The following is a 25,329-nucleotide window of genomic DNA, read 5'->3' on the forward strand; positions in this document are numbered from 1 at the left end:
CCATCAGTATTATGATAATTGATAATTAATATTCAAGCTAAATGCCAATTTTCTCTGATTTATATTTAATTTAACCTGAATGTTTTGGGGTTTGAAATACGTCACTTTGATATTTAAGAAATTGCAAAGGACATTTTTCACTATTTTCTGACATTTTTTAACAGTTGATCATGAAAATAATCATCAGTTGCTAACTTAAATCAATGTCTATATCAAAACAATGGCATGATTTGCTCTTGTTCAGTGAAAAGTTATGAAAATGCAGTACATAAGTGTTTTTACTCACCTGAAAGATATTTTTTGTGAATTCTTGCACCCAAAATGGAAATTTGAAACTAAATGGAAAGCAGAGTATGTTATATCTCTTAAAACATGTCCTGAGGGGTGTCTTTAATGCTCTACCATATTCCTGCCAGCTACTAATAACTTTGTAAGGCACATTTGTGACATAATTCTTTATTTTGGTATCTCATGTTATATGCAAACAGTTGTGTATCTCAATCTGACCAGCAGCTGTTCGCAAAGTTTCCAAACATACAGTATGGCAGTCCTGGTTTGTCCAAAAGTATTTGAAGGCACCATTTGTTGCTGGGAGCCTAACCTCTCATTAAAAGCTAGGGGTAATATCACTGAGAAAAATAAAAACTATTTATTCTCAGCACAGATTATTGCTTTGACAACAAGGAGATTAAGTTGTACAAGGAGGAGTTAAGGATTTAAAGAAGAGGCAGAGAAAACAATTATTTTGAGTCAGTGGAGCAAATCATGTTGCAGCCACCTGACGCCCCCTTGTGGTAGAATAAATAACCAACCACATTAATAATGAAGTCTACCAAACACTGAAATCCAGATGATTTAATAAAATCTCTACAGTGTCTTATTTCAGGCATATTACATAAACATCTTTCAGATATATTGACATTTTATGACTAATGATTAAGCATTTAAATAAGATAAGTTGGAAGTGAACATATCTCAGCTTCCTTCAACACACACATACTCACACATACATACACGCACATACGCACACTCACACACACGCACACACACACACACACACACACACACACACACACACACACACACACACACACACACACACACACACACACACACACACACACAGGAACAGTAGAGTGGCCTGACTGCTTCAGTGGATTAACATGCGGTCCTTATTTTGGGAATGATTCTCCCATTACTGTTCCCCCCAAAATTTTTCAAGTATCTTCTGAAATGTTAAAAAAAAAAGTGAAATAACTACGGCCACAATCTGAAATGTAATCTTATCTAACCTTCACCTTTGGTTCCAAATCGACACAAATATATATCAGTCTTTACAGCCACAACAAAAACAGCAATAGTACATGGAGTATGTCCGAAGTGCACGTCTACACACAGAGCTCTGTAAAGTCTTCTACCAAAGCCATAACCATAGAGAACAGATTGTAAAGGCACATGAAGCTGGATATTCACTTTACTTTAAATGTTACTTTAAGTTCCTACAGAGCAGCGTTTCCACTAACTGTGAAGCAAGGAGACAGAGGCAGCAAGGGAGTTGGATATTGATAAAAACACTGAGTACATTTGGTGAAAATAATTCTGCCACGATGCAAACATTTTCTTACAATACAGTTGTATTAATACAGTGCCATGCTTCAGTTATGTTTAACAGAAATGCAGTTATACGAACTTTGACTGTTGCGTTGCAATTATTCTACAACATACACATTCAAACTGATGTCATATTTAAAAAAAAAAGTGTCAGTCCTCTATTTACAGAAATCGGCTGCCTCTGAGCCGTTTACTTGTAGTTGAAAAAACCAGATGATTTGGCCTGAGGAGCCATCAACATACTGGCTTGATTCTTGTGTGTGATGTGAATCTGAAAAGGAAATATAGAGAGCAAAATGTCCAGTAAATTACAATATAATACAATTACAAACATTTCTTCTAATTTTATTGCTAAAAGGGAAATTTGCTTTAATGTTTAATTGATGTAATTTAAGAGGAAACCATGTCTGTGTGCTATTTACCGTGCAGGGAGGCTGCATCCACGGCTCTCCATCTATCTGCATCGGTAATGCTTTCTTCACCCTGAGTGGAAAGTAGAGAGGCGTCTGGTAACATAATCAATGACCCTAATGTGTAATTAAAATACCAAAAGGAAAGCCAGCATATGTAATTATTGTTATGTAAAGTACCGGAGGATTATTCTTAGCTGGTGATCAAAGTCAACCACAAGCCATTGTCAAGACTTTTGGGAGTAAACAGGCTTAGGAGCTCAAAGCCTAACAAGTCTGAACAAGTCTGTGAGGCTGTTTCTCACCTGATGGTGATCTGCGATGTTTTTGCGAGCCTCACGGCGCTCTTAAGACCCGTGTATATCTGTCCCATCTCCATGGCTCCTTCAAGGCCGACCACTTCTAATCGACAGTCACTGAGATCTGACAAGAACACAAGGACATACTGAACTTCCAGTCCACAGTCCATTCACTCAGTCTGAGGCAAAACCAAATATCAGTCATCATTTTTATTCTAAGAAAAGCTCTAAAAACTTCCTTCCAAGACAGGTGACGTTAGCAACTAGCCGGTGAACACAGTGGAGCATTTAGAGGCTAAATAGAAAGATATTTCCCTCAGATGTTTGAAAAAGAGAGTCAAAATTGACAGGTGGACACAAACATGACTCTAGATGAATGCTAATGCTCTGTGTGAGCTGGACGTGTAACTGTCTGCTGACCAGTTGCCATATAAACTTGTTGTGTTTACAGCTTGTTTGTGTTGACCTCAATAGGCCAGAAAAATCAGTTAATGCAGGTCTAAACACTAGAAGAGCATGAAAACACGTCTGATCGATGCTTTAATCTGGGAGCCAGTGTCATTTACTGCATTTAATGATTTGTGCAAAATGACCCTCTTAAAGCTACATTTATTGATTTTTTTGTCCACATGGGAGCAGCAGATCAAGCAGAAAACACAGAGTCTGACATCCGTTGTTCAGTCAAGCGTTTGAGCAAACAGTTGCTTATTTACACATCCAGCAGACACAGAGCAACATCATTTATTTGGGGTCCTGTTTGTGTCCACCTGACAAGACTTACTCCATCAATCGCTCTCTCAATAGCTCTGTTTGTTGCTGAACAGGTACAGAGGTTTAAAAGCTTCATGTAGTTTAGGAAAACTGCATATCATTTAAATAAGATCTCAAATGCACCCTGGTCTTACTTAACTTAAAACAAAATACCTTGAGAGGTCACTTTCAGGATTTCTGGGTCGACAATCACTTCAGGCTCCTCCTGACCCATCATTCCCTTCGTGTCCCCTTTTTTGGTCTCTCCCCATAGGTTGGAGCCACCGTGCATGCTGGGAATGTTTAGGACAGCAACCCCCTCTAGAGACAGGCTACTGAGGTCCAGTGGAGTACCCGCGCACTGAAGAAGAAACAGCAGCAGGTCACAGAGACAACATGAAGCATCAAGGCTCTGTCTGGTTGTGGGAACAGTTATTTTTATCATACTACTGAAGTGTTTGTTTCAAAGACAAAATACAAAACTTGCAAAAACTGATAAAGCTGATAAAACCGATGCAGCGATCTCACCTCGATTGTTATACTTTCGTTTAGTTTCTTGCAGGAAGCAGAGATGGTTTCTGAAGTGGCAAATTCAAAATACCACAGCTTGTTCTTCATTCTGCAGTCATAAAAAAGTGTGTTTTTTTCATTAAAGGGATGTTTCGTTTTCACAGACAATTTTCTCCTTTAACACACACACTTTAAGTGGAGGAGGTGTCAAGTTGCAACGCTTGCTGCTTCCTCAGGTCTGCTTTATTGTTGAACGGTACATCTGTTAAAGGTATGATTTTAAAACTGTGTTGTGTTTCATTACTGTGAGTGGGATAATGCTGTTTGTTTGCTGTTCCTGAAGTAGTGCCCTAAAAACTAATACTGTGTTTCACCAAATCGTCGAATGCCTACCTGCTGTTAAATTTCTGGGGATGTTTCTCCCTCATTGTGTGAAACCGGTGGGCGATGGAGGCATCCTGTCAACACAACAAAACACAGTAATAATCCATCAAATAAATAAAAAATAAACACTTCCTCTTGTGTGAGGTATTTCTGAGAGACTCACCACTCCAATAGAGAAGTAGTTGTTGATGATTTCATAGGGCACCGGGTCGCCCTTCTCCTGATTCTCATCTGTGATCACCTGCACACTCCAGCGGTCCATCAGCACCTGAGAGCTGCCCTCGATGTCTTTAAGAATACGGCTCAGATCTTCACCATCATATCCTTCAAAAGGAAAACGCACAGAACGACCAACATGACTAATATAGACAAATATTTGGAGAACTCCTCTTTCAGTGAATCACATTCAAACAAACACACACACAAAAGGAAACAGAGCATATATGCAGCAAGCTGTTTTATAATGTTATTACAAGGAAACACTCCAACTCTCATTCATTTCTTACCTCCACCCCATCGCAGACATCGCGCAAGGTCATTTCCTGTGCCCAGAGGAAGCACAGCGACAGGTGGCCGTGCCAGCAGATTGGCTTTGTCTGATGGCAAGAAAAGAAAAAGGGAAGTAAATAGTAAGTGCATGAAAATGGTTTTAACCAGAAGCTCATGGTGTGGCAGTTATCGTGTGCCTTTTATAGAGCTTACTCTTGTAGTGAACCATCGATCTCACCTATTGCGTCTAGAATCCAGCCAACCGTGCCGTCTCCCCCGCACACCAAGATCCTGTAATCCTGCAGATCTCTGAAGAAACTCAGTCTGAAAGGGAAATTATGGGGATTATAACAGTAGAGCTTCAAATATTCTGGAGAAGGTGGTCTGAAATGATGTTATGTTTAGCTCAGATCATTTTTAAATAAAGAAATCAGTTTATTTCAAGCTGCTCATAAACTGTTGTACCAACTACTCACCCTGGTCCAGGTCCGCCATTGGAAAGGTTGTGTACCTGCCGTGGATTCAGTAAATACTGAAATTTATGCAGAACTCTGAAACACAGGAAACAATGGTAACCAATGTGCATGTATTAAGACATCCATCTCTTCATGAACATATCTTTTTGGACTCACCTTTCTCCCTGCTTTCCACCACTTTTAGGGTTGACAAACACTAGAAGAGGATGGGTGTTTGGCACAGGGCTGATCTGTTGAATGATAAATAAATATTGTAGTTTAAATAAACTGATTTGCTGCACATGAAGCCAAATCAAATTCAACCCTGCTGTTGTAAATATTCAGCGTTGAAAAGGCTTTGTTGGGGTTAATAATAATACCTGAAGCACTTGTCCATCAGGAGTAGTATAGAGCTCGCTGTCATCTGTTGATCCTGAGCAGCCATTTTTTACATTGTTTGGTCTCTCCTTTAGGGATAAAAACAAAAATAATAAATAAACCAGAGAAAATGTAATAGATTTTTCTGCCTTTGAGGACAAAGAAAAATCTTTACACACTGTCAGAATGCCACAGAGGTGAGAAAGGTTTACAAACAAGAAACAGCCCTGGGCTGATGTTATGCTCTGCGTTGGTGTGACAGGCACCGTTTGTATTGTATTTGTGCCCGAGGATAACTCTGTACCTTTATAACAGGATATATTGCCCATGGAGGCAGAATATGGTCTCTGAGCGGCCCACAGGTACACTCTGTTGGCTCCTGGTCTGCACATTCATCATGACGCTGTAAAATATAAACAGTGACACATTATATAAACTCCCAGCACAACACTACTGCTGATACATTGTAAAGAGACAAGAAAGTTACGGGAAGGAGAGGAGGAAAAAAGCCTTTACAGGCTGAATGTGGGTGCCTGATAACACAAATGCATATTTTCTCCTCATTGCTCATAAACTATTTATTCCTAAAAATCAGTCACACGTCGAGATAAGTTCTCACCATCGTGTGGCACCACACACAGTGTTTCCCTGTTAAGCCTTGATAGCTCTTGATCTTCTTCTGGCATTTTTCACACTTCCTAGAGTCACAGTTCCCACTCACCCAGTCGTGTGCTGGAACCTGAAATGTGAGACGAATGTTTTTAATGTCCACATAAGAGCACTCAGATACAGGATAACGTTTAATATAGACTATGAGTGTCACTGTAAAAGTAAATTAAATGTTGTCATGGAGACAAGGGCATACCCCTGTTTCTTTCTTTGACTTCACATAAGTCCTGGTACAGGGGGCCGGGTTCCTGTTAGCACAGCGTCCGTGGACTGTGTATTTGCAGCCTGCACAACGCGACACATAATCCAGCTGTCATATGATGTTAACATTAATATAAATAAGTATCAATCTAAAAAGGTTACTGCAATTCTCAATTTTGACATTACAGTTTGATAAATGTTGCCCTCTTCTGGGGAGTTCAGGTACTCACAGGTGCAGCAGAGTCCTTGTTTCCTCAGACCAAGCAGCATGCTCTGGCACACATTGCAGTAAACAGGCTTATTGAAATGTTTCATCCTCCAAAGGTGCTGCCCATCCGTCTGAGTCATCTGGTTGTTGAAGGAGGAATCATTGAAAACAGTAATGTAAAAGAAAACAAAACATCGTGGTTGGAAATCTTATTTGCATTTCGAATAGAAAAATAAATGTAGAAAAATAAGCTTATATCTGTTTTCTTTTGTTAAATTTTAGATCAAACTAAACAAACCCTTCAATCATAAAAAATGTTGTGGGCTAGGCCTGCATTTCACAGTTGTTTTCCATACCTACGCTTGACTAACCTTGCCCTAATGAGATTGCTGATTATGCAGTATGTAGAGGCTCAACATATCATGACATACAGTCTAGCACCATATTTCAAATCAACACTGCTTATAATCTCAAATACTCAACACAAGATTATGAGGTTATTTTCAATCTGTTAACAGGGCGGATCGTGCTTTTATCCGGATTCCACACAAAAATGCTTTTTTCCCCGACATGATGAATCATCCTATCACTTACTGCATGACGCATAGCCAGCAGGCCACGAAAAAGCACACAGCAACTGTGAGGGGGCTGAATTCATGAACCCCAGGCTTCAAATGTCCATTGGTGGCTAGAAATAGCCTGAGGGGAAGTCCCTGGCATTGTTGTAGAGGCCAAACCCAGTGGCAGAGTCCAGTCCATGGTTTCAGACATGCAGTTTAACAGTAAGTGGCTCTTATATTACCGGCAACACATAAAAAAACCTCATTAAAAACCCTGTCCGTCCTTGTTTAATGAGAACCGTTTTTTTGTACACACCCAATCTCAAAATGTTTTATTTCTTTAGTCAAATATAGTTCCTAAAAATTGCTTTTTTAGTACTTTGTTAAATGTGGACAGAGATTCTGCAGAGTAAATGGAAAACACTTAAGCACTCTAATGGTGCAGAGCTTGCATGAGAGGAGATGACATTGCCACACCCTGTAACACTGAGTCGGCAAAAAGGCCCTTATAGAAGGGAAGGAGGATAGGGGATAGAGGAGAGGCAAGCAAAGGCCAATGTTTCACAAGCGCAGTAAAAGTGGGTTTTTACGACCTGCTGTATACTGAAATATATCTGAGTCCAGCATTTAAGGCCAACACTACAAAGAGAAATATGCTGCTCTGAAAGTACCTTTAGACCCAACAAGACCAGCAAGGGTACGTTGTTCATGCCTCCCTCCACCCACTCCTCCAGAGACACTGTACCGCTGCTGTCAGCATCAATTGCTGTCATCATGTCCTTCAGAACCTGATGAAATGACATTTGATTGTTATTATCCAATCAGCACACAAACTTCTATTAATTAAAAAAGACCATATGGTTTCTGAAACCAGACATGCGTGGGAATTTGTGGATTTTTATAGGTGCATTTACTGCCATACACTCTATGCAATGATGTAATCAATATCTTGTACAAACAAATGTATCTAACTATACGTAAATTAACTATATTGTCACGGCTGAAAGAACAGTACGTACAAGATTTCATGTGTCTGAGGGAAGCTTACATTTCAGAGTAGAGCGTTCTGAGACTTACCGGCCTCAGCTCTGACACATCCCATCCGAGGTACTCTGCAGCATGCATCATCTGAGCAATAATCCTATCCACTTCCTGTTTGAAAAACAACAAAAGACTTGTTTTAGTATTGAGGCTGGTATGATACAGTACTTCCACAGCTAAGCCAGAAGGTTTACTGTGACAATCACACCTAAAAGACTTTCACAGCAACTTACAGAGCTGTCGAGGACTCCGTTGCCGTCTCTGTCATAGAGCTTGAAAGCAACTAAAGAGAGAGAGGGGAAATGAAAGTGGAAATGTTGGACCAAGTCATCACTCAAATTATCTTGGGCAGAGAAGAAATAAAGGACTCACACTCCAGCTTGTCCCTAGGCTGGCCATCCTCCAGCAGAGAGAAGTAACATGAAACATCCTTCAGAAAGACCTCCTCTACAGGAGAGACAGAGGAGAGAGAGAAGGATGGTTGTGAACCAAATCCGCACAAACAGCACCTCGCAGGCTTGTGTTGAAAAATGAACCTATGCCAAATAGGCCATGGCGTAAATTGATATGGGCATGCTGCAAAGTAGCATGGAGGCAGTGATTTGTGCTAATACATGGTGTATAATCTCACTGGCGCTGTCTTCCTGGGTGGGTTCAGAGTTTTGGAAGGAGCGGAAGAGTCGCTGACAGAGATCCACAGGGAAGTCCTCCACTTCTAAATAAGTCTTCAGGAACAGACGAAAGCCGTCTTCATTGATACACTGGAAAAAAATGAATCAGACAAAATGTATTTTACTGTTAAATGTAAAATGAAATGTTTTATCTGTCTGTGTTAACTTCTGCATTTATTTTATTCACCTCTTCTGAAAATAAGGGAAGATGACATTCATTTTTTTCTCAAGAAAAAACACCCTTGTTTGGAGCTTGAGAGTCGTGTACTGTAAGTGCATCCAGTGGGGATTGAAAGGCTTTCAAAATTACCAACAAAAAAAAAGCCCCTAAAACAAGATTTTTGTCAATCTGTTTGGCCTGGTATTTTTCTTTCTCACATGATAATATGCTGCAGGGCTAACAAGCATAGCCCCCTGATGACAGTGAACCACAAACCCTATTCTTGTTGACATTATTTAATTTCCCTGGTCGATATCCTGCAGAGCTGCCCATGTAATAGACCCCAAGGCAGCCAGATAATAAAAAAAAAGAATAAAAAGCCAAACAAAAGTAATACTGCGGAATCAGAATCATAATTGAACACACACACCAACATTTACTAATAGGGTTATTATTCGATCTATTTTAAAAGCTATTAAATAGTACTTTATGGCAGTATTTATGCTTTCTCCCATAAAAAAAACATTTCCTTCCAATTATCTAATTAAACTGGCTGCAGCCAAATTATCCTTCTGAAACTATTGCATTTGCTTCCTACACAAATTAGTTGGCAGTGTCACCCACTGCCACTGCAGTATAGGAAATATATTTTTCAATCACATTTGAGCTTACACTGCACCAGGGCAGCCAGCACACTGTTCAGCACGGCTGTGCTGCGTGGGCAAAACTAAGAAGGTAATTTACAATTGCAACCTCGCTCGAATGCACTGGAGATATTTCCCTTGGACAGCTTAATCAACAGGATTGATGGGTTTGAATCTAATTAATTAGTAACTGTTCAATATACATAAATCAAATGCTCATTTCTCATTAAACTGCTCTGCTGAGAGAGATATTTCAGTTTAGTTATGTGCCTGGTAGCTGACATTTCTGTGAGTGAGTTTTGGACCTGATGGTGAACAGCAGGACACACCATCCTGTCCCCTCACCTCTCCATGTCTGTGCCGGGCCAGACGGCCATCTGCATCAAATTCCCTCAGCACGTCCTTCACCTTCAAGCTGCAGTCTGGAAGCAAAGACACACAGGTCACAGAGGGATACACATGTATGTCTGTATGTGAAATTGTAGCTTTTAAAAGTAGATTTTTCACATATTAAACTACAGTGTGTAACCGTTTTCGTTTCTAAATTTCTGAAATATCATGTGGGCATACAGTATGATAACACAATGAATCCAGATTTATCAAAAGATGTGCATGCTTTATTTGCAAAAAAAAAAAAAAAAAAAGTGGCAGACTGCAACCTCTTCTAGATATGAGCGAGTGTATATGAGTGTGTGTGTGTGGGTGGAAGTGGAAGTGAAGGGGGGGGGCGTTAAGCGCTGAGAAAGCTGCTTGCCCGCCCGCCCGCCTGCCTGTCTGTACTCACATTCAATGTACTGCTGTAGCTGGATAAAGTCGACAGGGTTCAGTTCCTTTACCTCTGGGTTTGTGGGGGTGGACATTGTGCCTGCTTCTGCACTAACCGCCTGCCTGTGCACAAGCGAGAGAAACAGTGAGACATAGACGGATAGAAAAGAGAAGGTGGGTGCATAGTAGCCTGCCTCTTTGTATGAACATAAAAGCATGGCTGCAAGCAAAAGATAGCATCTTCCATCTCGCTCTGTAAAATCCATGGCTGTAGACAGGGAGAATCATACCAACATTCAAAGTTTGAGTGAAGCAGAAAGAAGGCAGTAACTGCCAGAGAATATATAAAACCGTGCAGAACATCGGCAGTCAACACTGTATACATGCAAAAAATATTTTCTCTTTTGGTGAACACAATTAATAATTATAACAGCTTTTTATTCTTTACCACCATTATATATCACTTTGGTCCATGGTCATAAACCCACAGTATTTCCTTGAAGTGTGTGTGGATAAATGTATTTCCGTGTGTGCTCTAAAATGCCACTTCTCTGCCAAGCAATAACAATTGTGTGTTCTCACGTCTCTATACGGTCTTTATTTTAAATCTCTCACCACCAGTAACATGTGACTAACCACTAAAAACTGGGCCAAAAGTCTGGTAGAAATTATGTCAGGTTAAAGGTACCCATGATACTTGGACTCTAGAGATTCTCTGCACCTAAATTATCTTTCCATATTCTAACTGGCCCATATTTGATTTATAAAATACCAGATATAGGGAGCATTTCATTTAGTTCAGCTCAAATGAGTACATTGGTGTTGAAATGAGGCAATTAACATGGAAATATTATAGTGGTTAAAAAACATTAACTGGCGTGTCAAGGGGACCTCCCCTACGAGCAAAAGGAAAAGACTTAAATGTCATACAAAGCTGAGAGCGAGCATGAAATTTCAAACTAACACAGAGAGGAGCTCGTAAACACAACAAGTCGGAAGCATGACGGCTGGATCAACGTTTGTTCGGTTCGTTATGAAAACTTTCAGTAAAGTGCAGCATTATGGAAAGAGATTCCCTATTGACAGGAAACAAAGAGACAAATATATATCCATTAAACATTTAAGAAAGAGGAGTAAAAAGTTAATGGATGCCATCCTAACATCCTGTGTAGAGTGTAGATGCATGCCAGCAAAATGTTGCAATACATCTAATGCAGTTGATAAACGTAAATGTAAAGCAATTATGTTATCCAGAATATGGGCTCTTTCCAGGCAGGTCAATCATAATAAGCATCGAGCAATAGCACACATGCTTTTCTTGGTATTTAAAAGCTAACAATTGTGTTAAAGCAAAGCCAAGTAATATTCTTATAGATAAAACAACACATTCTCCCACTGACAAACAACAATGTTGAGTTTATAGGCAATAAAATGCATCCTTGCTCCATTTAATAATAACAGAGGTTTTGTGGTTTTTCTTGGTCTGGTATGATCAGTAGCTTCTGGTGGCTGATGTTTGCAAACTTTCTATATTAATAATGGCCATTACTGAATACATTTACTGACTTTTCTATTTTACTTGTAACACCTATCATTTTTACACTATGGCTTTTTACCATAAACCATTCCTCAGTAATTATCGCTTGTTAAGCAAAAGTTACAGCCATGTTTTAGCCAAAACATACTAAACATACGTGCTCTGTTTTATCCATAACAGCAAATTCCTTTTTTAGTTTTGTCTAAATTACATTATCATTTTAGAGTATTGCAGTTGAGACAATAAATTCAGTTTTACCCCTACTCTGTTGGAGTGCACAAATAAAGAAAATTTGAATAGTCTTCTGATTAATTTTAATACTGTACATAAATGAATGGCAACGGGGGCCTTGAACATAGTAGGAAAGACAAATTCTAAATATAAATATACTGAACCTGGCTCAACAGTTTTGAGGAGTTAAATACACACATAGGCCATTGTAAATCTAATATCATGTCTGATATCAAAGACCCTTCTATCATCAACTACAAAGACCGAAGCACATAAAAGACTGTGTGCTGGTTTTCAGACCAGCATGATGAATAGGACCTCACTGTAAATGTGTTGTTCACACTGTTGTCCGCAGGTGTTATCACACATTAAAGTGCAGCCGGCCCAGGTATCAGTGACGGCTGCCTGCACTTAACAGAAAATCAGAGTACTTAAAGGACAAAGAACGTACTGAGGAAAAAAGAAGAAATAATCTGAAATAACACCCACTTCTTACATGTGATTGTATCCATTTGCGGTCTTTGGACTGTGAAAGGTTCACACTGTCCTCACTTAATTCCCTCAAAAGGTCAGCAGCGTTGCCTAGCAGTTCTGTTTATGCAGCCGATCAGGTGGGCCAGGTCTGTATCAACAGCAAAGTGACACATGAAGGAATCGTGAAAAAATCCATCTGGTACTGATCACCTGATTACAGCCTGAACCTCTTTATTCTAAAAATACGCATCTGACTCCATCTTCAAACACCGTCAATTAAATAAGGTAAAAATAGTCATAAAACACACCTCTTATTTTAGATAACTCCTGGGTGGTGTTTCTCCTTTCCTGTTTTTATGCTTTCCAGAGCAGCGTGATGTCGTGAGCAGCGTCATGTCTATTTCGTCTCCTTACCAACTGAGTATCATCATCATTATTGTCTGGTTCAACAAGATCTCAAGCCTATCTGAGTAATCTGATTCCTCACTTCCTGATTAGATAATGATTTGCATGCACGATGCGAAGTGGAAATCAGGACCAGTCAGAACACGGAGCACAAGAAGAGGCATTCCCTGCACTTAGAGATGAGTAGTGTAATATAGCCAGTTGCCTTCACTTTCAAACATGGGATGGAGTCGTAAAAAACAGTGGCACCATCTAAATGAGCTTAATGGAACAAGTATGAATATTTCAAGTGGTGTGAGGAATGTCTGAAGCTTATTAAGACCTAATACAGACCATGTGACAAACTGCTTCTGGGCTGGCTCTCAAAAAGGTTACACTGTTGGGCTTTACTTAAAGGTTAGATGCTTTGTGAGGGATCGGTTTATGTTTCTTTATAGAAACATTTATGAGGTAGATACTCCAATCTGTAGACACGATAAATATTTAAATGTGAGCTAACAGGAGTCACATAGCCATAATTCAGTGTAATTTACTTTGATTCGCTCTACTGACAAGACAGTCTGAGATATAATTCTGTTTGAACAAAATGTCACTCCACATAATCAGTACAGAATAAATGGTGCAGCATATTTTCTGAGCAGCAATGCACAAGAGCTACACTTTCCTGGCTTTATGTGGGGTTGTTCAAATAGCAGTAAAGAACAATTTAAATGTTAAAATGGTTCTTCGAGTAGCAACAGCTTGTGTGTTCAACTTCCCCTCCCACATAATCCTCTGAATAACCGTCTGTTTAGTTCCTGACACTCGCCTTTACGTCTGACCACTCAACTGAAAAATACCAAAGCAAATGCTTTATAAAACAATATAAAATAAATAAATGGAGATTTAGAGTGAACGGTTCAGTTGGCATTTTCCTTCACATATGCATGCGTTTAATTATGATCCCTTAATGTCTTGACGTAAAACTGTCAACAGCCATAAAGCACTCTCTTCACAAGGATCATTTCAAGGTACACTTGGGGATGACCTTTTTCAGCACGGGCTAATGTTTGTGCAAGCTGTCATAAAGCCCACGCCTTGTGTCAAGGAAATCTGCTGTTTTGCAACACTTGCAGGGTGCAAGCCATTGACTCCGTCATTCTGTGGTTGGAAAACACTGCGTAAGTTATTTGAAAAGAGAGCGAAGTCTACATCTAATGTTGGGCATTTGTGTTCCCCCTGAAACGACATCATTCATTTTCACCGAAGTGCATGTAGATTGCATCAGGTTTTACAGAAGGGGGAGTCCGGACATGCTCGGTTGCTATGGAAAGAGTTTCCCCTCCATCAGCTGCTCTCCGTCAGAGCATGGCCACGGGTGACTAAAAGGCAGAAGGAGGAAGAGGCAGAGGGGGAGGCAGCCAACTCAGGGAAGGGGGAGCCCAGTCAGTGTAGCTGTGAGTCTTCCCCATACAGCTTCACCTCCTCCCACGCTATGAGCCTCATTTGGCCTTCAAAACCAGAGGCCACGCTCTAGATTGCATTCAACATGCAGATGCTACTGTGGCTCTTCGCATGAGCACGGGAATACTCTCTTGCTACTATAAATGGTCTGTTTGCTCAATGGGTCACTTTGCAGGGTGAGCCAGAAGTTTCAAACAAGCAGTAATATTTGACTTCCTTAGTGGAACTGTCATAGAAAAAAGCCACTCACATTTATGTATCCCTAGAGCTACAGCCAAAAACCACGACTTCCTCTGGTTGTTTTACATCTTCACGTTATTTCTGCATAGTACATATTGCTGTGTACTGGAAAGTTTGTTATCAACTCTACTGAGATATATATATTTTTTAATTATGTAATGCATATTCCTGGATAATAATATTGATCCAGCTGGTGCAAGACTTATCAAGTAAATATTTAAAAACCAGGGTCAAAAGTAATGAGTATGCTGAATCAGAGCAAAACAGGGTTTCCCTTGTCTAATTCTACTGTATGGTAATAATTGAAGAATTGAGTGGTATGCAAACTACAATAGGCTAAAGTCAGTAGAAACAATGGAGAACTTGAACGCAATCAAAATTGGGTTGTAAATCTGACAAAAACACAAAAGGGAAAATAACAAAAGACTTTCACCACAGAATGAATCACAGATTCTTGGGAAATGTAGGCGAGGCTTTGCTCACTCCCTGGCTTCAAAGTGAGGACTGCCCATCACTCTGAGTTCAGACTTGAATGGGACTTACATAATCGTTTTTCTGTGGGCAGCTCAGAGAAAATAAAAACTCAAATCTGCTCAGACTTGTGAGAGTGCATGCTGTCATACAGCAGCAACTGTTGGCACATATCGGGGAGTCTCGACTGGTTCGCCCACAGATCTATCGACAACTGAAAATGAAACATTGAATGTCACAGTTTCCAATGATTCAATCTGAAATACAATAACCTAGTCTTCTCCACTATCATGTCAATAATTCAGTGATCTGGGTTCTTCAGGGGATTTTCAGTATATCTGATTAGTTTTGCTCATGTGAATTATTTTTGAAATATAAATGGATGAGCATAAATAGGAGAGAATACGTGATTTTACAAGTCACAGCATTCAAGACTTGAGCTGCACTAAGGCAAATTCTAATCACTTCTATGACGTGACAATAAAGTATTGACTTATGAAGTCAAAAGGGGTTAAAATCAAAGTCATTAATACAGGACTGGCAGACTCTAGGGAATATTATAATGAAGGAAGTGGAGGCTAAATGGAAGATAAAACTACGAAGTTTAGAGAAGTAAAATAGTCTGCAAACAAAAGGTATTCATGCCATCACTTTGGGCACACTAGCTACGCCATATAGCAACAGCTAACAGTTATAAACTAAACTGAAGATTGCAAAATGGGCTAAATTGTAGTGCGTTTACAGCCTCTAGCCTCTGATGTAAACATTATCAATGGGACAACGGTCCAGACTACAGTATTGATTGTCTGTGCCTAAAAACTCTATTGCAGCTAAAAACAGATGAATACTGAAACTCCCCAGCTAGGAACTTACTTGCTCGTAATAAACACACAGCTTGACCAGGAATGTATCACCAGGAAATGAAGTGAATTTAGTTGAAACTGAGAGATCAGGCAAAAAAAAGAAGACAAAAACAGACGTGTAAGTATCAAGATTTTCCTGTATGTTTTGTTTCCCCAGTTAGCATGAGGGCTGAAAGTCACTTTCACCGTGAAAGGGGAGCTTTGAGTAAACACTGACCATGCAGCAGTGACAGTGCCCACCATCATCTACTTCACACTGTGGAGGATTTAGTTCTCCCAGGAGTGACAACAACACAGTGAAAACCCTCTGAGGTGGTTTGGTCTATTTTGACTGAGGGTTCCACTGTCCTGCATTGGAATGGCACCAGATCCTGCAGCAAACAAAATCTCAGATGGGTGTCACTCAGATCTGATGATAATAACACTATAAACCTCCTTGCTCAATGCAATAGTGACTAACAGGCACTCTGTAGCATGTTTTGGTGAAATTAAAACTTATAGTGGAGTCCTTAACACCAAAGTATCTTCAGACAATGACACCCAAACTGCTTCATGTACCACAGATCTCTAAGCAGTCTTCAATCTGACATATGCATTGCTCTATTCTCCAAATAGATTTAGAGAAGGGTTCCCCGCCTGTAATTTAAGCAGCCTGGCATTAACAGTCATGACTCGCTGCAACGGGAACTAAAATGATGAGGTATGAGTTTAAAAAAAGAGGCATATGATCGTGCCTTAACATGCAGCGGGTTCTGCCCTGGTATCTGTTGTTCGAGTGAATGACTCTGTAACAAACACACGACTATCCACTGCAATCTATTGTTTGTTTTTTAAGACATGCACAGAGAGGAAAACCTCCGATTACTACATTTGCAAATTGTAACAGCACAAAAACAACACGCTACAATGAAACACTTCATCTGCAGCACATTCGTTCGGGGCGACACAGAAACTTCGATCAATGCGAGTCCGGACCTCTTTCTGTTGTTGCTGTGAGTCATTTACCTTTTAGTCTTTGATTGAGATCGTCGTGGTGCCGTCAACAACAAACCCGTCAACAACAAACAAACAAAAAAAGAAAGAAAAATCCTGCCTTCACAAGTGGTCGTTAAGTTGAAATGGAGGCAGCAGTTCTGCGAAGTGGAAGCAGTGAACTAATGCAGAGAGAGGGAGCGGATCCCTCCTGTCAAGCACCGCCTCAGCTGCTCTGCGTCCTCTCTGCAAGCCAATACACACCAGCGTGCACCCATCTGCAAAGCTGCAAAAGTAATGCTCATTAAAATGAAGCAGCTTTAACCTGTAACAGCACATCATTCCTCTAACGCCAACGGAAATCAATGCACTTTACACTATTGGCATTTTATGAGTAATACTATTAACTAATTAATGAGCAAAGCAAGCTCCATTTTCCATATGGAGCCATAGTTCATTTGCAGAGTAGTAACTTTCTCAAAAGTATGCCAACTGCTTCCTCAAAAGTATGCAAGTACAGTACCAGTCAAAAGTTTGGGCAAACCTTCTCATTCAATGGTTTTTCTTTATTTTTATTTTTTTTCTTTTTTTGAAGACATCCCAACTATGAAGGAACACATATGGAATTATGTGGTAAACAAACAAATGCTCAACAAACCAGAATATGTTTTATATTTTAGATTCTTCAAAGTAGTTGAATGAGAAGGTGTGTCCAAACTTTTGACTGGTACTGTATGTATTTTGTAACTACCTATATGCTAGACTAGGCTTTGATTTGGTGATAACCTGTCACAAACTAACACAATGTAATATGAACACATTACACTGTGAAATATATTGGACATTATTGTTTAAATAAACGTTATAATATATAACCTTGTAAATTAGCCTACTATAACTGGTTTTAACAAAAGTAAACAAAAGCCTCACAAAGGTCAAGGTGTCTTACTTACCTTAGTTTAATTAAACAGGTAAACTCTTAGAATGTAACATAAGCATAGCGGTAGTTGACGTTGGCTAAACTAGGATTAGTTGTAGGCGGTTTGTTGTAGGCCAGTTGTCCCAATATGACAAGGCATGAAGACACCTTTATTATTAATTGAGTATTTCTATTTCTTGCACCTTTATACTTTATACTACCTTTGTTTGGCAGCTATAGTTACTAGTTACCATCAAATATATTTCAGAAAACATATGATGGGTTTATAAAATATAATGCATTTTTATTGATTAAACTACCCAAGAACCTTATACATTCCATTTTGCCAAAAATACTTCACATACATTCTCATTGCAGCACTTGCACTTGTAATGCCTACCACAAATGTAATTGTTGTATATGACAAACATTACTTGAAACTAATACTTTCAGATTGGTACTGCTACTTTTACTTAAGGTGATGAATACTTCCTCCATCAGGCATACGGGTCTCAAGTATTTTGGCTGTACATTTTGTAAACATTTTTAAGGTTCATCGAAACATATTCATGAACATATTCTGAGTTATACTTAACACGTTGCTTCGTATGGGGACTGCTGTACGCCTTGCAGCAGCCAACCACATCACATAATAATGTTTGTAGACAACAGAGCCACAGTATTAGGTAAAGCACATGATTTCACATTCCAGTGACCACAATGGTGAGGGATTAGGCTCCACAATGAGGATGAGGCTGGCAAGAGAGGATAACAGACATGGAAAACATGTGGGTGTCTGGGTTAGACAGAGAAAAGGAGAGTGAGTCAGGTCAGAGCAGTCAGACCTCCGTAGTTTTGTTTTAAAAAATTTCCTTTTCATTATCTTAACCTGGGTCGACAGCATTTCACATCCCACATCCCCTCCTCTTCACCCAGATTTCTAAAAGCAGCCCTTTTTTTCTCTATACTTATGTTTCTCCATAATTTATTCAGCTGATGTGCCCTGAAGAAATGTCACGCCCTGCAGATCTCTGATGACATGGTGTGGTAAAGTTAGGAACTGCGTTCGTTTTCCTAATTAAACTGCTAAATATAAAAACTTGTTATCTCGGTGAGAAAAATACATTCTGTTGGGATGAAGTTTGACATTTTTTATTACTTTCTTGTCTGTACAACACAGTACATAACAGACACAAAACAAACAAAAACATTTAAGAGGGAAAATAATAAAGGGCACCATCTTAACTTATGTATACTGCACTTCTGTGGGCTTTCATACTGGATGGTTGAAGTCTTGTTTGTCTTACTACAGCGATAAGTGAATAATGGTGAAACATTTTACCTCTAAAAAGCCATAAGAGTGACTTTACAAATATTTTTACATTCTCCAAGTCATGGTTTGGTGGTTACATGTCAGTGAACAGATGTTTGCTTACTGTGAAGAATGAGAAGATCAATGCCTATATTTCAATCATCAGAAAAAGACGTAAGAATTACCTAAAATATCAAGTGAACCTTTATGATTTGTCAAACAAAACTCATTATACATAGTTAAATCCCAAATGTTAAACTTCTAATTTAACACTTCAACTGGACCGAACATACAGACGATATTTACAACTGAGGCAACAAAGAAAACACAAAACCAATTTTCTTCCTGCAATGAACTTCAAATGCACCGAAAAGGCAGATTTCCATACGTCAAATGGTAACATTTTCAAGCATGTTTGTGTAAAAGGCAACACAATAAATAAAACAAATGGCACAGAAGGTTTAGACAATCAAAACTCAGAAGCACAATGTCTTGTGAAATATTCACAAAAAACTAAAAACTAAAGCAAGCACACGCCAAATCTTCAGAGTTAAAGTCCCTGCAGACAGTAACACAAACTGACAAAACAGAACCGAGATAAACAAAAATCACAATCCAATTACAGTGAGAGGAATAAGAGAATGACATTTATAATTCAATATAGTATTTGTATTTACAAGCATTTATACAACTGAGAGCATTAAACTGGGGTTCAAGCTCATTACTATATTAGGACATGGAGCAGAACAATCAGATCATATAATGCACCAAAATATAAACCTTGTAAACATCACATCTCACCTTTTATCTCAGATATCAGTCAGATTAAGTTGCTATTAGCCAGGTTCCTAATATATATTTGTCCTTACTTTAAGGCATAGGTATCAAGCTTAGGAGTGAGCCTCTTATATTTGAAATAAGCCAGATTTAAAATCAGAAGGTTTCACTCCAACGAGGAAAGCTCTACTCGTCACAGCCAGGCAAAACGTCCTCCCCACTAGTCTCTGGATCAGCTCAGTACGCTGTAAAGTTATAAGATCTCCTCCACACCGTGCGCAAAGATCATGACCAGGCCCGGCTCCAGGATCATGTCCTCCCCCATATGCTGATTCTCACAGGCCATCACCACCACCGCCTGCTTGCCAGGGATACGCTTGGCAACGTAGTTCTCATAGTAGCGCCTGTTCATCTGCCGTGTCTCGAGCGTGGCCAGTCCCTGCGGCCAGTTTCGCTCGTGGGCGTTCTCAATCAGGTCGTTCACGATTGAGAGAGGACAGCCGCTGTCGATGAGCGAGCGTTTGATGACTGCTTGAAGCACAGCGTCGGGAGTTGAGATCATGCCACCCCAGCGTGTCACTCTGGCAGGCTGCATGGAGTTCACCCACCTGGAGATTAGATAAAAGGGGAAAAACCACAAGAGAATAAGGGATTGAGCTGCAGCTCTCAGACAAAGTATTAGAATACAAGCATTGGAGAGGATGAAATTTCACTTACTCCAAGATCTCGTTGTACTCAATGCTCTCCTCGAGGTTTTGGAGATTAGGATTAGCACTGCGGATTGCTCTCATGTAGGCTTTTAGCAGCTGTATGTCCCGTTTCTGGAAATTAAAAGCATCATCTTCAGTGACTGATATCACAAAATACTCCTAAAATAAGCAGGAACTTATAGATGGACTACTATTAATATTAATCCTAAATCGTTTCAGCTTCGTCAGACTCCAATCTAACTATCAAAAATATATAATGTAATCGCAGAGCTTTCCATAAACTACTATATAAATTACATTTATAATTGTTGATTGTTTTGAAGTTGCAATTTGCAATGCCTGTACATTTGACCAATAGCCTCTTCTTAAAAACAATGCAAGCATGATGATAGAGAAACGTCTACATCTGTCCGTATCAGTCCCGCCCGCAGATGCTCTATATGAATATATACGTGTGTGTGTGTGTGTGTGTGTGTGTGTGTGTGTGTGTGTGTGTGTGTGTGTGTGCTCAGCTGAGAGGTTTTGTCCCGCCATGAAGAGAGCAGAGAGTAGTCTTTAGTGTTTGATCATTATTTGCAAAAATAAAAAGGATGACATAACACATTAAGAATTGCATTGATTGGGGACATTCTAATTAGACCGGTTGTCTGGAAACTACTTCTACAGATTAAAAAGTCCAATGAAAGCACTGCATTTTCCAAATACACCACATGGACATTCTTAGTCTTAATGAATTAATGAATGAATGAATTTATTAACATTGCACTTTTTACAGCAGAGACATCTTTAAGATGCATTGAAAACATCCACTAAAACAGTCAATGTTGTCAAAGAATGAGGCCTATGTCTACTTATACATATGCCTATGAAGGTGTAAATAAATGAATATAAACTAAATAAGGTCTAATGAGTCTTTTCTGCAAAAGTTCTCATTAGTCTGTAATAGGCATGGTTTTAAATAGTAATAGCTATTTACAGACTCTGAGGGCTAAAACACACAAGAATTCAGATTCTCCTTTACGATAATTCACTACATGTTTACAATCTGGTAGACAAATTCAATAAAATATGCAACAATTAAGATGAGTGAATATGATCGAAAAAGTAGCATTAGAACTTGTCAGAGGCCACCAAATTTGGGCTTTTACAACGAAATTACCCCCCAAGCTGGCTACTCTTTCACAATAATCATACTATATCCTTGTGGAAAGCCCTGCTATAGCAGTGCCTTATAGGGTTAAATGCTAATTGTATATTAACATTCTGCTTCTTCGTTACATAACTACATCGTGACAAATCTCTCAGGTCTCATTTAGTAACTGAATTAGAGTGAATCATAGCTTCTTCTCAGTAGAAAACTCACTGTAAATATAAAAGTAATCATGTAAAAGAAATATGCTCTTGGCTATTTCAAAACCGGTTCCACAGACTACAAATTTTTTAAGAACTTGGCTCATAAAGTTTATTTTGGTGAACACATCAATAAGCAGGGAAATGTTCTTACTTGTTCCCCCAACTGGTGTTTATGCTCTACAACCGTTTTCTCCAGCTCCGAAATCTTCGTCTGTTGCTGCTGGACGACGCTCCGCAAATGTTTGATGCAGTTATGGTTGGGCACCTCATCTTTGGGCATCTCAAGCCTGCAATTGTCAGGGAAGATGGAATAACCAGAGAGAAAATAGAGGATTTAATACCATATGATACAGAGGACAGGTCAATCATTTTTGTAAATCATATATTTATTATATTTTACAGCATTTAATGGTGACAATAATTATTCATTTTGGTTAAGCAACTGCTGTGTTCTGATGAACTACACCTGCCACATGACATGCCTCTTTAGATTTATGAAGCTTTGGTTCAAAAGGGTGACTAGAAAATAATAATCAATGTAGCCACCAGCTGCGATGCAGAGTCCATTTCTGCCAAATGGAAGCCACTCACCCACATCCCTCCTCGCAGTTGACAGGCCTCTTGGGGTTGTGCTCGCAGTCCTTGAGGTGTGATTGCAGCTGGTCCAGCCGCAGTGTGGCTGTACAGCCAAAACCCGCATTGTCACAGCTGATCTGAAGTTTGGACAGCATGTTGCGCATGATGCGGGGCACAGGCCGGAGGTGAGCTAGCGTCACTACCGTGCGGTCAACAGGACATATCTGCTGCTGGGCAAACCACTGTGTTATACAGGCATTGCAGAAGGCATGCTCACAGTGTGGAGCCTGGAATGAAAAGGAGAACACAGAGCCCATAAAATAAAAACTTTGAAACATGCAAAAGTGAAGAAGAGTGGGTAATCTTTCAGACAGGAACTTGCCTGCACTGGTTCTTCGAGCACTCCACTACATATAGGGCACAGCAGGTCTTCATCCACCTCCCCTTGGAACCTCGTAATGTCGTACCCCATGGTACATTACTGGGATCCAAGACCTCCTGGGCAACACACAACCAAGCAAATGAGATTGTCAGAGGTGGAAAAAATGCGTCATTTTGTGACTGTAAATTTTCAATGAATACAATCACTTTGAGCCTACCTCACTCACAAAAGGCCTCAAATGCTTCCATTCAGCTCTTGGTGTAAAGCTGATACATCACATCTGGCAGAAACAATCTGTCTGGTGAAAGAGACGCAGACACTCCCTGTAAAAAAATGATGATATTCACGAGGATTATTTGGTTTTCAGTATACTGTTTGATAGCTGATGATTGAAGCTGAGCTATGATACATAATCTAAAAGCACATGATGAATACAATTGATGCTGCTGATCTATAATCTATTATCAGACGCAAACTGTACTCTTTACCAGGATACTTCTATAGAAATGTAATAACGAGAAGAATCTAATTATTGTGTTTTTATTAAATCAATAAAAGGTGTTAAAAAAGTACAGTGACTGAGCCATGTTTGAACCATAAAGTGATGTCCAGCCGAGGTTCAAGTCTGAGGAGAGCATCCTGTTGTCCCAGGTGACCCACTGTCATTGAAGGCAGCACACACCGGTCCGGAGGCGGTTCACAGATCATTTTTTTTATCTCCCATCGCACTCAGCATGCCTTGCAAAGAAGCTAACCCTCCAAGCTAACGTTAGCTAACCTACATGTCTGGTGTTATTTCGCTGTTACGTATTAAACTAAACCACAATGCATGTGGGTTTATAATGAGATAAACAGGTGTCATAATGAATGGACACCCCGGTGCTTGAGTTAAGATGTCAGTGTAGCTTCCTCGCCATGAATCAAATGATGCTAACGCCAGATAGCACTGCTGGATGTTAGCCATCGAGCTAACCAGACAGACCTCAGTCTGGACAGACTACACCCGACATGTGGCGATTTACAATCAGCCACGCTAGAAGAAAACATTATTTCGGACTGATATACTTACTTGACCATGTAATAAAACAGATCCTAATCACGATGTGTGTGTGTTTTCTGACGTCCTACTGTAGCTAGTAGCTCGCTAGACACGTCCTGTGCTACATCCTACACCTCTGTGACGTCGTCACGCAGGCGGGTGGCTACGTCATGACGTACAACAGGAGCTTCTGATTGGTCCGTAAAATCAATCAATCAATCAGCCAATAAATCGATACATCAACCAACCTACCTTTCTGTTTTTGTGTCTTGAAAATGTTGAAAAAATATATTTAAAAGGACCATTTAATAAAAATATTTATTTATAACCTGTGAAATATCAGTGTTCATGACATTAAAAATGCTAAATAAATTATTTATTTATAAATAAATAATTATAAGTAAGAAGTTACACTTGCTGAGATGCATCAACAGAGGAATATTAGTATAACTCCATGATGAATGAATTAACTGTGGAATGAATTTAAACATTCATTTAAATGCACATTTTCCTTATTCATTTTATACTTTGCAACACATCAGGTATGAAATGTCTCTTTCTCAGCCGTGCACTGTTGCAATTCCCTGTATGAGGCAGAAGTTAAACAGCAAGAAAATGAAGAGCCGCCAGCATGAAATAAGTAAGTGCACTGCATGCAGAGTGTTTGTGTGTGTGAGGATGTGGCTTAAAAGAAGGAGCAGCACATTGAAAACATGAGTCATCATCATTCACTACCAGTGTTATTTCATGCCCTCACAATGCATGTGGCTGTGTTCACATTAAATCTGGCCCCAGGCAATGTTAACATTAGCACAGTTAACGGACAACTGATTACCGCTGTATCTACATTTCTGTCTTTTTGTTAAGGTTTTCTGTTTCCACAGTAATGCAACAACATTAGTAAAAATTTACTTTGATTTCTGACCTAAAACATTAACGTTAAACCCTGAAGAACCTTGTTCAGCTGTGACATTTTCACATTTAAATGAAGATTTGATTCAAACTTTTTCAGACAAATAATGTAGAAGCATTCAACAGTATTCAGCTTCATAGTTTGGAGCTATTCCAGTGAATTTAACAGAATGCTAATCCAGGGTGAATCAGACTCAAAAAAACTTCAGACTCAAAAAAATATTTAGCAATAGCACTTTATTGAACACAAACAACCCTAAGCCACAATACTGAATGACAAGACCAATTGGCTGCAGCAAACATTTTATAAAATAGATTCAGGTTTAATGTCACTAAATTGTTTTTTTTTCTCTTTTCTTTTAACGTCAGAAAGACAGATGCAGGTTTTTCAAAACAGTGAATGATCTTTTACATATTTAACAATTTAGTAACAAATCATCATTCACGTTTACACGAAGGAATAACAAGGCAAAGTGCTTTCAGGATTGCATTGTCGAAAAAACTAAAA

At 39.4% G+C, this 25,329-nt stretch overlaps 2 protein-coding genes across 3 annotated transcripts; both read right to left on the reverse strand.

Annotated features, from left to right (window-relative positions):
- Nucleotides 1-460: 460 nt before the first annotated feature.
- On the reverse strand, nt 461-17,012 carry dgkaa (diacylglycerol kinase, alpha a). The gene is made up of 24 exons (XM_054608648.1): nt 16,875-17,012; nt 10,225-10,328; nt 9,786-9,862; nt 8,597-8,726; nt 8,338-8,412; nt 8,199-8,248; nt 8,002-8,076; nt 7,596-7,712; nt 6,387-6,504; nt 6,152-6,240; nt 5,906-6,025; nt 5,591-5,689; nt 5,289-5,375; nt 5,086-5,159; nt 4,930-5,004; nt 4,692-4,777; nt 4,471-4,560; nt 4,128-4,288; nt 3,974-4,038; nt 3,599-3,689; nt 3,245-3,431; nt 2,327-2,444; nt 2,034-2,094; nt 461-1,882 (listed from the first exon to the last, which is right to left on the reverse strand). Exons 2-24 carry the CDS (start codon nt 10,298-10,300, stop codon nt 1,802-1,804), a joined length of 2,202 nt encoding a protein of 733 aa, XP_054464623.1. The 5' UTR covers nt 10,301-10,328; nt 16,875-17,012; the 3' UTR covers nt 461-1,801.
- A 1,884-nt stretch (nt 17,013-18,896) lies between these two features.
- Nucleotides 18,897-24,064, reverse strand: rnf41 (ring finger protein 41). 2 transcript variants are annotated; one of them, XM_054609656.1, is made up of 7 exons: nt 23,940-24,064; nt 23,097-23,193; nt 22,871-22,986; nt 22,504-22,775; nt 22,064-22,199; nt 20,567-20,670; nt 18,897-20,457 (listed from the first exon to the last, which is right to left on the reverse strand). In XM_054609656.1, exons 3-7 carry the CDS (start codon nt 22,958-22,960, stop codon nt 20,103-20,105), a joined length of 957 nt encoding a protein of 318 aa, XP_054465631.1. In that variant the 5' UTR covers nt 22,961-22,986; nt 23,097-23,193; nt 23,940-24,064; the 3' UTR covers nt 18,897-20,102. The 2 variants fall into 2 exon arrangements, with proteins under 2 accessions (XP_054465631.1, XP_054465630.1); XM_054609655.1 differs by having other exon boundaries at nt 23,088-23,193.
- Between the last annotated feature and the right edge of the window lie 1,265 nt (nt 24,065-25,329).

The sequence above is a fragment of the Anoplopoma fimbria genome, chromosome 12 (genome assembly GCF_027596085.1).
Source record: "Anoplopoma fimbria isolate UVic2021 breed Golden Eagle Sablefish chromosome 12, Afim_UVic_2022, whole genome shotgun sequence".
In the NCBI taxonomy this organism is placed as follows: Eukaryota; Metazoa; Chordata; class Actinopteri; order Perciformes; family Anoplopomatidae; genus Anoplopoma; species Anoplopoma fimbria.